Source organism: Pyrgilauda ruficollis, unplaced genomic scaffold (genome assembly GCF_017590135.1).
Source record: "Pyrgilauda ruficollis isolate IOZ18807 unplaced genomic scaffold, ASM1759013v1 scaffold6, whole genome shotgun sequence".
Lineage (NCBI taxonomy): Eukaryota > Metazoa > Chordata > Aves > Passeriformes > Passeridae > Pyrgilauda > Pyrgilauda ruficollis.
Genome location: NW_024527710.1, coordinates 16,288,929 through 16,303,442, shown reverse-complemented (window position 1 = coordinate 16,303,442; position 14,514 = coordinate 16,288,929). Strand labels below are relative to the sequence as shown.

General features: G+C 41.3%; 1 protein-coding gene across 5 annotated transcripts in view; it reads right to left on the bottom strand.

Annotated features, from left to right (window-relative positions):
• FGGY (FGGY carbohydrate kinase domain containing) overlaps positions 1–14,514 on the bottom strand; it is a 130,111-nt gene that overhangs the window by 28,704 nt on the left and 86,893 nt on the right. For all 5 annotated transcript variants that reach the window (XM_041483381.1, XM_041483382.1, XM_041483383.1 and 2 more), the window contains 5 exons: positions 14,265–14,372; positions 10,501–10,562; positions 5,262–5,409; positions 3,843–3,917; positions 640–760 (listed from right to left, as the gene is read on the bottom strand). In XM_041483381.1, the coding sequence (XP_041339315.1) occupies positions 640–760; positions 3,843–3,917; positions 5,262–5,409; positions 10,501–10,562; positions 14,265–14,372 (514 nt within the window). The remainder of the gene's footprint in view (positions 1–639; positions 761–3,842; positions 3,918–5,261; positions 5,410–10,500; positions 10,563–14,264; positions 14,373–14,514) is intronic.

The following is a 14,514-nucleotide window of genomic DNA, read 5'->3' as shown; positions in this document are numbered from 1 at the left end:
GGGTTATAAAGTGTGGTTTGATGTTTGATGTCAGATCTCCAGACCAAACGCCCCAAATCTGAGCCTTAAACTTCATTTATGACAGCTTAACTGATCTTAATTTGAAATAAACCCAAACCACACATCACTCAATGTTCCTCTGAAGCCCTTTACACTAAATTTTGTTATTTTTTCCACATTTTTTGAAGTATATTCAATTGACTCGCAGGTGTGCAGAGATGTCCAACACACACAGGCTGAAGGGAGACCAAAAACATCAAGGAGACCTGAGAGGTTCTCCTGTAGTGAAACACACACCCAGGGCCTTCCACCCACCAGGAATTCTACAAAACCAAGTGCAACACCTTGCAGGAGCAAGGATCCAGATGCTGTCCCCTAAACCACATCAGTGACACAGGCATGGAAGCAATTCAGGAAAGAATCGTTCTGTAGGATGGATGCAATGGCCAGCATGAGCAGGAAGTGTCACAAGTCAAATAGGATTAAACCAATAGAAGGAACATTTCATTGCACATTTTTTTGGCCATGCAGCAAAATACATCTATACACAAAGTCTTTATTTTTCCAAAGACAATGTACTTAGACACCTAAAAAAAAAAAAGTATTTCCACTCTTTCCCATGCACTTCCCCAAGCTCACCAGTAATGTCAGCGTGCATCTGCACAAAGAGAGGGTTCTTGCTCAGCCCACCACACAGGAACAGCGTGGTGATCTCATGTCCTGCAGCCTGCATCGCCTCCAAAATATGTCTTGTTCCTAACTTCAAAAAGGAGAGAAAAAACAGAACCAGATGAGCACAGGAGAGCAGCCAGTACAGAAGTACACCTGCATGGCAAAGGCATCCCCACCAGAAGCTCCTCTTTACTTTGTGCAACAGCATCTGAAAATCCAGCTCAGTAAACAGGTTTCAATTCTGAAGCCAAATAGGAAAACAGAACAAAAAGAGAACAGCAAATAAAAAACTGTTTTCTGTCTTTTCAGCAAAAAGAAAAACCTGAAGAATTTTGTATTGGTTTAACTATTTCTCTTGGCCTTTGCCCTATGCAAAATAAAATGTTCTACTTCATGGCTGGATTAATTGAAACATCTCAAATGCAAGCATATTTTAAACTTCTAATTTACCATCTCCATTCTGAGAAACTCAAATCAGAATGGCAGAAGCAAATGCTTTGCCATTGGAAAAAAAAACCAACTTTTTTCTTTTTGTTTGCTTTGCTTCCCTCCTCACTGAAGTCAACCTTCTCCCTCTTTCCCTCTTGCAAGAATATTTTCCATTTCTTTGACAAACTATTTAACCAAAAATAATTCCCAGCTCTTTATAATACCTTGGAAGTTATGTTTGAAGCTTATATTTGACAAAATGCCAAATTCAAGGCAAAATGTTGCCCAGGCTGACTCTTGGTAGACAGATTCCCCACAAAACACAATCTGGTCAGGGTTTTCCTAAACAGTTATTTAAGTTTTCTTTAGACCATGCTGCAGTTTATTAAGAGTGCTGCAGCTGCAACAAACCCCTCTTCAAATAAAAGCTACTGAAAATGGAACTTGCAGGGCTCCACCAGGCTGGAGATGTCCACAGTGAATGCCCAGCACTATTCTGGACAGGCCTTCAAATGTATTTTGACTTTTAGACAGGCAGTTCAGAGGAACCTGAGCAGCCCCAGTCCCAGCTGACTAAATCCATCGCTTCCCTATTGACACAGAGGGCTGATCTCCAAATTGCACAGCCACGATTTTAATTATGGAAAAATCAACTGCTCAGAACGGGCTGGACAGCCACAATTACATCTCTCATCATGTTCTCATCTGGCCAACTGTTGCATTGCATTTTGCAGTGAATACTTAAAAGGAGATTCTCTTTCACTGCTTCTGAAATTCAAATTTATTAACAACTTCTCTCACAACATACACACGTCAAAGACCCTGAGAAAGAACATGCTGTGAAAATTATTTTGTGTTTACCTGCCTGGAAAATTGTATTCACACAGCAATTCAAATTAAAGCCAGACTTATTTCACTGTGGGTGGGGGGGGAGGAACTAATTTAATCCTGGGTTGGAGAAAATGCAAATTGAGGGGCTTCAAATGCAAATTTTATATAAAAAGGAAAAAGCATCTCCTGCTGAAAAGAAAACTAGAGATTAACATTCTGTGGGCAGGCCTACACTTTGTACAAGATTTTTACATAGGTTTAAAGTTTATCTTGCACCCATTGAAGACAGCTAATGGTACAGGATTACTACAACTGTTTCCTTCAATAAAAGTGAAGCTAAAATTGGGAGTGAACATTTAATTTCCTAGGTATCCCATTAGCAATGAGTAAATATATAGTCAAAACCAATGTTCTCTGTCTACTTTTTAGTTACTGTTTCAATAATGCTTTGGTGAAAAAAATAATTTCCCTTAACTTGTAGTGAAAAGAAAACTACAATATGTCCTTTTTATATTAAATCACCTCAATCAGCTCTCCAAAAGATACGCAGCTGCTGAGTTTACTGCTCAAGACAGTATTTGTGTTTTACAATCAAGTTTGAGCTGTATCATATAATGAGATAATAGGTGACTTTCCCAGGATTTCCAGCAGAGAAGGTTTCCACTTCGTTAGCACGAGATAATCACGGGGCACCTGTTCCAGACTGGGAAGTTCCTTTCAGGGGCAGGAGCAGTCCCTGGCATTGTTGAACCTCTCCTCCACTTTCTTCTTTCAATGGTGGGATTATACTGAAGCATCAGGTATAACCCAGCTACATTCATCTGCAAAAGGCTCCAAACTCACAACAATGAATCCCAGGCTGGGGTTAAATTCTCCTTATTTGCTGAGGAGGGAGGGTTAACACATGAGATGAACAATTCCCAACAAATTTACAGCAGCCGCCCACCCTCTCCATCCCAGATGGCTGACCCAGCCTAGAAAAGTTGTTGTTTAACCAGGACAGGAGTTTGGAAGTTTTCCAACTGAACAGAGTTTTGTCAGGAAAACTCCCCAATTCATCAGCCTGGTCATGTTTTGCAAAAACACCTCAAGTTCAACAAATTTAAAAAAAAAAATGGACAGAAAGGATGTTAAAGGAATGTGGATTTCAGTGACCAGAGGGCTGGGGACAGCATGTCCCTCTGGAAACACCCTGAGCCAGGCTTTCCAAACCACTTCTGTGAGCCAGGGTTTCACCTCAAAACATCACTTCTCGTGAACTGGAAATCCTGGGTTTAAGGGAAAATCAGGGCAGAACAAAAAGAATTCCGATAAATTCCCCATGCCTGGTGCTGGCAAACACCAGGGACGTTTCCCAGCCTCCCTGCCTGCCTGCCCAGCCACGGCCACAGGCTGGGACTGCTCCCCCTGGGGCAGGGACACAGGGGGAAGATGTGCCCTGCTGGGTCTGAGCCACAGCCCTGGCACAGAGCTCTGCCTCACCCAGCGGGCAGGGAGGGCAAATCCACGGATTTGGGAACAATCTGAAGCTGAGGCTTTTCAGGGCAGCACAGAGCCCTTTGTAGAATTGCCAGTGCTTTTCTCCCCCTCTCTCAGCCTCCCTCAGGACAGCTGGGATGTTAACACTGCTCCTTGTGCTGTCAGCCTCCTCCCTCACATCTGCACCAGAGGCAAAAGCTCCACGTACAGAATTGCCATAAAGACAGGATTTTTAGGGGAACATCTTCCCCCACAGCCTGCTGATTATCCTCCAGTTGGGAGCGGTCACCAATGTGGGTGAACAGTATCTTGCTCCTTTAAGAAGCCCATGAAGTGAATTCATGTATTATTAGAAATCTGGTTAGCAGAAGGGAATGATCAGTCTGCACAGACCAATTAATTTCTTCTTTTATGCACTAAAAATGTCTTACAGCAATGGCTTGGATCGTGGCCAGGTAGATAAGGGCAAGTTCATCCAGACCTCGAGACAATGTTAGTCCAACAACCTGTGCAGAGATCAAAAGGAAGATGTAAAAATCCAGCCAAAGTAAAACTCTATTATTCTCTATGGCTTCTTGTTGTAACAAGTTTTAAGTGCTAATTCCAAGCCTTACTCCTGTGAGCTGTACACATAATGTTATGTTAAACATGTTATTCCTGATCTGGGGAAGAGCCACATAAATTATCCTTGCCCTTGTGAAGAAATAAAGAACAAACAGCATATTGTATGGGATTAGAGATAGATTAACTCTGACAGTTTTATGTTATGACTCAGATATTGCTCGTGAATGTATTTAATGTAATAATATGAAAATGCTATTACATAAAAATAACTTTTTAAAAGCATTTCTCCCCCTCCCTCCCAAGCACCCTAACACTGAAACACAATTAATAATTAAATACTATATCTTAACCTCCTTTACTCTGACATAAATCAATACTGCACTGTAGTTACTCTGGATTAATATCAGGCAAGACCTGAATGCAGACAGAATTGTGACAGAAAAAATGGGTTGCTATTACCAGTATTTGCATACAGCCATCATACCAAGGAAATTCTGATTTTGCTGCAGCATGTAATTCTTTCATAAAATAATGGAGGTATTATTAGGACCCAAAAATATATAGGCTTTTTTTTTTTTTAATATTTCCCTCATTTGTGGCTTAAAACATGCAGCAGTACTTATGCCTTTCCTATCTCAGCCTTAATTACAGCACATTTTGGTGCTGCTGAGCAGCTGGAGAGGCTCACTTGAAGGACAATTTGCCATTTTGAAGGAGACTTTTGCATTAATCACCAGGTATTTTGATATCACCAAATTATACTCTTATGACACCCTTCTGTTACAGTTCTGCACAGTTCTGGCTTGTGAGTGAGCTGATCTACCATTGTAAATGCAGGGAAGAGGAATGCCCAAACTCTGGAAGTTGGGCTGAAAAGCTGTTTAAATCAACCACCCATGGGCAGAATATTTCATTCCTTTCCCAGACAGGTTCACCCAAATTTCTCTTGAAATTCATTGCAACAAATTGTAAGATTTGTTATCTCACAGGTGAGATAACAGCAGCAAGAGCTGTGAATGTGCTTCCTAGGAAAGGTACCTGCACACACACAACATTCCTCAAGTTTTTAGACAATTAATGTGGCTGTAGTGATATCTCAAGCACAATGATCTCTGGTTTTCTACTGAAACATCAGCAATGCAGCAAGAAACCCAAATCCTTTGGGGTAGTGTAAATAGCTAAGGAGGAGTGCACTCAAAATTGAAGAAAAGCTCCTTCCAAACTCCTTTATTTTTTTTCTTTTTTACCCTGTATTGACCTTTTTGCAAAGACAGGCTGTTTCTTACCATGCCCTTTAGTGTCAGATCTGTTAAGGGAGATCTGTTACCATGGAAATCTGGCCAAACATGTAAATCAACAGTGAGGAAACCCACAGGCAAAGATTTCTTAATCAGATCCAGGTGACTGTTCAAGTATGTATATATACTGTGAGCACTGCAAGAAAAACAAGTTGGAAAAAGAGGGGGGAGGTTATTCCTCAAACATAAAACATTTGTACCACCACCAAATGCAATAACCCCACTAAAGAACAGCAAAATCCCACTGCCTGCCAAGGCCATGGCACTGCAGGGATATCTCTGTGCATGTGGGCTCAACAGGACATCAGAACTCCTTAATTTCCTGGGATGAGGGGAGATAATGGGACCTTGAGCTTGTCCACTGACTCCTAAGAGCTGCTTGAGATTTGGGGGCTGCTGCTGCTCCTCTCCCACAGCTGAGGGAGGAGTAAGGAGGAATCCAGACAGAAATGAAAACCAAATTCCTTTGCAAATGTTTAAAAATTTCTCTGATTAATCAATAGCGCTGGATGTACAGCTTTCCTTTTTTAAACCATAATTATTTCAGTGTGTGTTATGATTAAAATGCAGCACTAAGGGTGGAGGAGAGAAAGTTAGCGGCTGCTATTTTAGGGAGGAGCCCAACATGGGCCTAAATATCTAAGTATCTAAGTTCAGATGCTACACCCAACTCCACAATATCCAACAGACTTTTTTCCTGGACTAATGGTGAATTCTTCAGTGCCTTGGCTTGCAATGACTCTAGTGACATTCCATTTAAAAAATGTTGCAATTACACTCAGAATCTTTTTTTTTTTTTCAAACACTCATCCTATCACAAACAAACCCATATATATTTTCCAACTCCTTGGAAATCTCCAAGTGAGGCATTTAATTCTAGACATGTGGGTCAATAATAGCATCTAACCCTAATTACAATTGATTAGTCATTGTCTCATCCACTGCAGACCCAAACAGTGATATTCATTTAGCCTCTACATGTATATTCAATCATGCACTAATGAGATCCCTAAGGGAATTTGGCATATGCTTTACTAGTTTGACTTCTGACCCACTAGCAGCTGTATATTTATACTTTGCATTCAACCATTCAGCTGCATGTTTTTTCAATTATACCTTACCATGTGTACATTATCAGAGGATATCATTCAAAATGAAGTACACTTGGAAGACATTAAAATAACTAATTTACATCATTATTCACGTCCTTTAAATGTGCTTTATGTGTCTTCCTGGACCCGAATTATGATAATTTGGAGGTCACCATCATTTCTTTCCTGTTCTTGTAAAAGTGGCCCTGTTTTCTCCATCCCTAAACACTCCACTACAAGCAGTACTGCTAAGGATAAAGTAGTTTGAATTCCAGTCTCAATCATGGCTTGACTGTTGGGAAGGATAAAAAAGGAAAGCCTCACTCAACCACCAGACATCCCAGCCTTTCTCTCCTTTCCTCTCCATCCTGGCTGATTGCTCTCACAAGGATTAGCCATTTGTGCAGCTCTGTCAGAACACAAGGACTGAACAAAAGGAGGCTGAAGTTGAGCCAAATATGCTTAAGATTCACATAATGTTGGAACTACACTTTTTCCCACACCTTTTCACATTTTATTTTTTTCCTAAATATAGATAAGGGTTCAAGGCACTATATTTGGACTGAGTGACCAGCAAAATCCCTCGAACACCTGCCAGAACCTGTTTTACCACCTTTGTGTTTAACCCAGTATAACACCATCACCTCCTGGAGCTTTTTCTACTCAGTTCTCTGTGAAAGTATCAGTGGCAGCTGCCTCTGACCTGCAGAGCTGAGCATGAGTTGTTGCCATGAAAAAGGAACTGTGCTGAAAGAGGAAGAATAAGAAATCAATGCAAGGCTGCCCAGAGCTGTGTTCATACTTGGGACACGACTTCAGAAAGCAACCAGAGGTCAATCTGAAAGATGCCAGCAGGTATCTTTCAGGGGAAAAAAAAATCCAATTTTTTTGTTTCTAAATTTAAAAAAAAAGGGTTCTAAAGCATCTAGAGACACAGAGAACTGCCAAATATGATTCTTATATTCTGCTAGGAAGATGCCAGAATTGCTGGTGGATGTTGTGTGTGTAACTTCAATGCTTTCTCTTCAGGAGACATCTCCTTAGATGAGGAAAAGGCACTGAGAGCTATAGGAAAGGGAATTCTGCCCTAAAACAGCACCTCAACAAGTGCTAAAGGACATACAAACTTTGCTGCCAGTTAGACACTTTCCTTCTCTATCAGATGAGAAATGGTCATTCTAGAAAACAGAACGATTTAAACTTTAAAGCAAAAAGGATCATATTATTTCTTTTAATTTCCTACTCTAATCTACTTGTACAGGATTTAACAGAGCAGTGATGACTAAATAATTTCTGCAACTCACTGAATTCCCTGAAAAACCCCAAGTTTTGGAGCTCACAGACTGTGCCCATCAGATAGACCAAATGCTACATTTAAACTGTCCAGAAAATCCTTGTGTAATTCAACCCTCTCCACTTCCAGTAAAAGTAGGGTAAAAAAGAACCCAGGAATAGGACTGGGAGGGCGGCACAAGCCTGGCCTTCAGCAGCAGTGGTCAGAGCTGCTCGTCTGAGCCTCTCACGCCCTCCCAAGCCACCACAAATCTCTGCACTGCTGCTAAAACAGCTGGAAATTTGCTCTGGTGGGGACAAAAGAGAGTTTGCACAGGGAAACTCCCCAGATCAGCTGCTCAGCAGGGACCTGCCACTCCACACCTGCCTCTTAGCAGCCTCAGGAGAAAGGGAGGACAGGTTTGGGGAGGCAGAAGGAGGCGAGAGCAAGCAAGCAAGAGGCATGGATTTGTGACCTCTGATGTTGTTTATTTAATGATCGAGACATGCTTGTGCTTAACTCTTCACTGCACCCAGCTTGGGAAGTAAAGGCAACATGGAATTGCACACCAAAGTATGGAATTCTCATCTGGTTCCCGCTCCATGGCTATCTGCAATTGCTGAAGAGACTCAAATTCCTACAGCCACACAGAGAATATCCTTAAACATAATAAACCAAATTCTCTGATCTGTTGTGCTGAGAATTCCAGTGAAATCATTTATCATCACCAATAATCCTCCAAAACAAGATACCATGTTTGAAGGGAGCCGACAAGAAAGATGAAGAGAGACAATCACAAGGGCCAGGAGGGCCAGGATAAGGGGGAATGGTTTCACACTGCCAGAGGGCAGGGTTAGATGGGATATGGGGAAAGAATTGTTCCCTGTGAAGGTGGTGAGGCCCTGGCACAGGGTGCCCAGAGAAGCTGTGGCTGCCCCAGGATCCCTAGAAGTGTCCCAGCCAGGTTGGACAGGGCTTGGAGCAGCCTGGGACAGTGGAAGGTGTCCCTGCCCATGGCAGGGGTAGGACTGGGTGGGCTCTAAGGTCCTTCCCAACTCACACCCTTCTGTGATTCTGGGATTATTTTTATTCTGTGCATATGACTTAATGTAGATAAACACATAATCCAGAGTTTTGGCCAACAGCAGCTCCTACTTGTACCGAGGATAAGGCTGAAGTTTGGGGAATCATGGAAAAATAGAAAGGAAAAAAATAAGGAAAAAACAAGTTCAAATTTCAAAGTTCCTGATTTTCATTCATTCAAATGAAATTCTTTAAATTTAACAAATATTTGAGAGGGACAGGGAGACAGAAGATGAGAGAATTAATATGAGACTTGTTTAGCAAATTTATAGCAATGTTTCAATAGGAGAGTGATACCTGGAAAGCATTACAAAAATACCATTGAGCAAACAAACTTAGTAAAATATTATCACTCTTTTTATAAAATATTACGACTCTTACTATCAGTGCTATTCTCCACCATGTTGCTAACTGCAGGAGACTCAAATCCAAAGTTATGACACCATACCCTTGGATAATATGGAGTTTTACTGCCAATATTCTGTGTTTAGTGTCCTGTTCACATCACAGTCAGTTTTTGCACTGTGGCATTGTTTGTGGTCAGTATCAGACCCAGCAGACACAAGTAGGCTACTCCATAGGCATTTTTCCAACACAAAAAAAAAGATGGTTTATCCTGGCATTACAGACTAAACTGTTTGTCTTATGCTAGTGCTTCAAATGGGGGCACTGGAAAAATGGCCTGGAAGCCAGAATTTTGAAAAAGACCCAGTTCAATCTTTATTCCAAACATACACAGATGCATTTATTTCCTGATTTCCTTTTCCAAAGAACAACAAAGAGAATTCTAGGAAGCATGAATCTGTTTCATATTGAATGAAGTCCAATACATTTCTGGGAATCCTGGTCAAGTTCTTAACAAACAAGTAAGGCAGTGGGCCCTGCAAGGCAGGGAAGGGTCACCCAGAGAAGCCAGGTAGAGCTTTATCTCCCCAGGGAGGACTGAAAATATCTCTGCAACAGCACGTGCTTAATCCATCTATCAGGACTGGCCCTGCCTCTCAGACCAGAGGGAGAAGGGAAAATGCCAAGTTTGCTGGGTTTTTTTTCTTTAATCTAAAGAGGAAAAAGACATTTAAGAGAATCACATTTTCATCCAACGTGCCCAATTGTTCAGCTAAGTCCTCTCTGGGAGTGATATGAACCATCTCAGAGTGAATCCAGGCCAGAAAAGCTTGAGGAAGTCCAGGCCTCACAGAAGTCTCTGAACTGTCTTCATCCACTTCTAAAGCAGAACAAGCTCAAATTCCACATCACACAGAGCCTCTTGTTCAAGGAATCCTGGAGCTACCTCCAAGTCACCCCTCCATTTAAAGCTTTGTCTGAAAATTCATCCTGTGTTTCTCTATTTGTGCTGCCAAACAGGAGTTTCTCCTGCTACACCTTCCTTTAGATGACTGTTTCAAAAATACTGAATAATATATTCCTAATTAAGCTACATCCCATCCTTGGAGCTCAATTATTTCACCTACAAATTAAGACATACTGTTAGCCCAAGACATGGAGGTCTGCTGAACAGGGCTGGTGCTATAAAATCAAGAACTACCTTGGGCTGGATAGAAAAGCAAAAAGTTAACATGGTTACTTAGATATGCTGAAGGTATCTGAGGGGAGTTTAAACCTTACATTTACGAGCAATCACCGGGAAAGTCTTTGTAAATACTTCCAGCCCACTATCATCAGACTGTTCATTCCCCTGGGTGAGAATGAGGACACTGCTGGGAATACAGTGTGCATCAGTCAGTAAGGCAGGTATGTGAAAAAGGAATAAAACAGTGACCTGGCTTCAGCTTTTGCCTCTAATTCTGGGAAGGCGACGTGGCCTCGCACCACATGATCGATCTGAAAAAGAGAAAGCAACATTTTGAGGATAAGTACATCTTGAAAATTCAATCCTGGAAAGGCAGTGTTACAGCTTTAAAAAAGACAAGAGAGCCTCTAAATTACTCATGAAGTGTTAAATCCTAGTCCTAGAGAAGCCAATGGCAAAACTCCCACTGAAATTCAGGATTTGGCATATAAACAGTAAGAAAAACAACCAATCTTGCACCAAACCCAGGGCAAATGCTAAGCATGCAGCTCTTCAGTCAGGAGAGTAAGGTGAAAGAATGACTTTTTTCCTGTCCAACACCCCCTGCATGTCCTCTACTCTGTCCCATTCTGCATGGATATCCTCATTGGAATTCTATCAGAAGCATCTTCTTGGCCCAAATCCCTACATCATCTTTCTCTACCACCCTGTTATGATAAAACACAAGGTGTGTTATCATCCTGATAGATGCTTTGTGCATTCATTGCAGGAAACAAAATGTACACCCTAAAAAGCAATTATTGCTATAAAAGAAGATCAATATAAGCTCTGTCTTATGCTGAATTTATAAATCAGCTTGTCCTTTCACTCCAGAGTGGTTACCATTACTCACAAAACAAAGTATCAGGTAGAATAATATAGGCTTTTAAGGCAATAATTCAGCAGGTTTTGTGGCCTCTTGGTTATATCCCATCAGAGGTGACAGTAAAAGCTAAGGAGGCAAAACTGCAGCTACTCAAGAGCACTGAGTATATTTGGCAGTACTTATTGACAGCAAATCACATTAGTATTTAATCTTAACAGCATGAGTCTAGTCCTGAACCACATAATGAAGCATACACATGTGAACACAGCAAAGAAAATAATGCATGTCTGCTCTCCCTGAGATCAGCATCAAAGACAGAGGTCAAACATGTGCATGCACCAGAAACACAGCTCAGGCCTGAATTCTGCAATCCTGCAGAATCTCTGCAGAACACAGGGGCAGCTCATAAATTCAGAAAGAAATCTATAAATAAACATCATACATAGGTGTCTGCTCTGAAAGCACTGTTACACAGAACTGTTACAGGAGTTACGAAGTTTGCCCTTAATTGAAGCCATGGCCACATGAGGGAATCATCTAGAAACCCTCTTCTTTTATTTTTTATTTCACATTTCACAATGATGTCATGCCATCCTCTGTCTCCATTGTGCAATATATTTCTTCTTATAAATTTTGAAAATATAGTGTAAAACCCCATTGAATATACAACTAAACAAGAATTTGCAGAACAAGGGACTTCTTAATCCTTCATTTGGGCACCATACAAACAGTTTTCAAAATCCAACTTATTTTTTTGCAGCTGTATCCCCAAAAAATTAGAGATTTTTAAAGGGATCAGCTTTACTTTTAAGAAGTTTGATCAGACTTTTCAAATTTTATGGAAATAATTCACCTTGGGATGTTGATCAAGCAATGGAAAGAACTCCTAAACATATCCTTCTTTTTTTCAGAAAACTTTAGGTGTGAGAAAGCAGGAGCTTTGAAATGACAGAGATAATAAATGCAATGTACCCTGCATATTGCACATAGCAGTGTCTCCTCCCATGGCTCCCTATGTGTCCTCTGTTCACCTCAATAAAACCACAGGGGATATTCCAAGAGTGTTTTAATGAGACACTTTCCCTAATATTCCCAACAGTACTTCAAGCTGACTTTTGCTGTGGGTCCTAACAAGACTGTTCATTTTTCCCAGTAATTTCTTTAATGATTCAGGAACACCTTGTTCTCTGATCAAAGAAAGGAAAGGATTTTTAAAATCATCTTTTTCAAATGCCTTAATTCTCATTGTACATTTTAAGTGTGGAACCACTGTGAGCCAGCCAAGAAAAACTAGTGACTGCCTGTATCCTGTCTGGAACTTAGATAAGTGTATTTACCTGTTCAGAATTAAGCACACAGAAACTTCCTTCTCAAAATTGTTCTTGCAAAGCAGCACACAAGATTTGCTGTTCTCCTTGAAAACTGGTAGTGTTATGAGCATATATTTATTATTTTATATGGGCATTATTTAGTTTTATGTCTGGTTGTAGCAGTTATTTGTAAAATGGGTCACTTTATGGTCCTAGCCCAATCTTTACCTGAAAAATGTAAAGCACACACATCCCACCTGCTGCAAAAGCAATTATTAAAAATTATTACTAATTATTAATTTAAAAGTTTTTAGCCACAAGGCTAAGGATGGGCTGGAGGTGGGGTGGGAAGCCAGGCTGCAGGGGGAGGAATGACTGTGCCACTGCAGCTGTGACACAGAGGAATGTCAGGTTGGTGTGGCCAAGGAGAGAGCTCAGAAGGGATCCCCAGTCCCAGCTCAGCCTGGGGTGTGTCTGGGCTTCCTGATCCAGGAGGATTTCTGCTTTTCACTCAGTAACTGTTCCATATGGAATGTTTAAATGCAGCAATGCCCCAGTGCATTTCCTGGCCATGCATTCCCATCTCCAGGCTTGTAAAGAGATGAGTGGTGCTGAGTCAGGAGCGATCACAGCTGCAGTTTGTGACAGACCAAACCCACCTGCACTTGGGGCATTCCAGGGACACCCACAGGCCTGGGGCTGTCTCCTGCAGCCTCTCCAGAGGCCCCTGCAGCTCAGCCCTGAGGGCAGACAGGGTTTCCACAAGTTGGGCAAGGTGACACTGATGCCTCTGGTTTTGGCTTTTATATTTTTCAGATTCTGTGCTTTAGTGTGTAACTCTGAGATTCACATGAGGGGATGGTGAGCTCTCTGCACAGAGCAGGGAGACAAAACAATTCCTGCTCCAGCTGGGCACCAAGGACAAATGATCCAAATCTCAGCCCAAGAGCACAAACAATGTGGGCTGAAGAGAGGAAAACAAGAAGGATGGGACTTCATAACCTAAAGCTGCAATTAGACAATTAACTCCAATATGCAAACGGAGCAGAACTTATAAAAATGTATCCCATGACCAGCCATCCATTTTGTGACCACTTTGGTTCATCTTGGGTGCAGCCCTGGCTGGGCTCTTGTGCTGCCCAAGGTGAATCCATTGAGGCCTTTTAATAAATCCCTGCTTTATTCTTTAACTCTGTGTAGCCTCTGTTCCAGGTCAGCCTTCACAAGGCATTAACAAAAGGAGATCCAGAAACCCCAGGGTTAAGCAGTCACCAAGGACTTGCTGACACTTTTGGACTCAAGCCTAAATACTGTTGTGTACATGCAGCTTTTCTTTAAATTTGATGTTTTATTTCTGACTGCCTTCCTGTAAATACGAAAATTCATTTTTTAGTGAACTCTGCTTGGCTTTAATTTTTATTGGTAAATTAAATTAACCTAATACTGTTAGATTCTTTTTATTCAGGAAAACAACTGAGATGATGGAATAATATGTTACCATGTTACTGTTCTGTCCCTATATCTTTCATTTATGCCCATCAATGAACACAACTGATCTATATAATACAATATGTATCATTTTCTTCACCTCAAAGTCTGTGTCAGCCTCCTGCTAAAGCAACAAATGAAACTAATTTGCCTGTAAGATAATTACAATAATCATCACCACCACCATAAAAGGAAGACGTGCCCTGTATATAATCCCTATCTCTATGCAAATTAGTAATACATAACAAACATAACACTCATCTAATTGTTAATTGCTTTCAGCAGCCTGGTACATCCCATGATCTTACGGAGATGTTTCAGGTCTGAACTGCCAGTCTCCAAACACTCACCAGTTTTCCTGTAGCACTCTGGCCTCCCTCATTCAACCACAATCCAGGTACCATGGCAGAGAAATACGGTCCCCAAACACCAGGCACAAAAATGGGGGTTTCACTGACCTGGAAAAGCAACAGAAAGCTCTAGTGAATCAAAGTGCTTGTCAAAGTAGGAACTTCACAATTAAAGCTTGGCAGCTATCAGAGTCCAATACCAAGACAATTCCTGCTTCTCCACTGGAATTACCAACAGAAGTGGAGATGT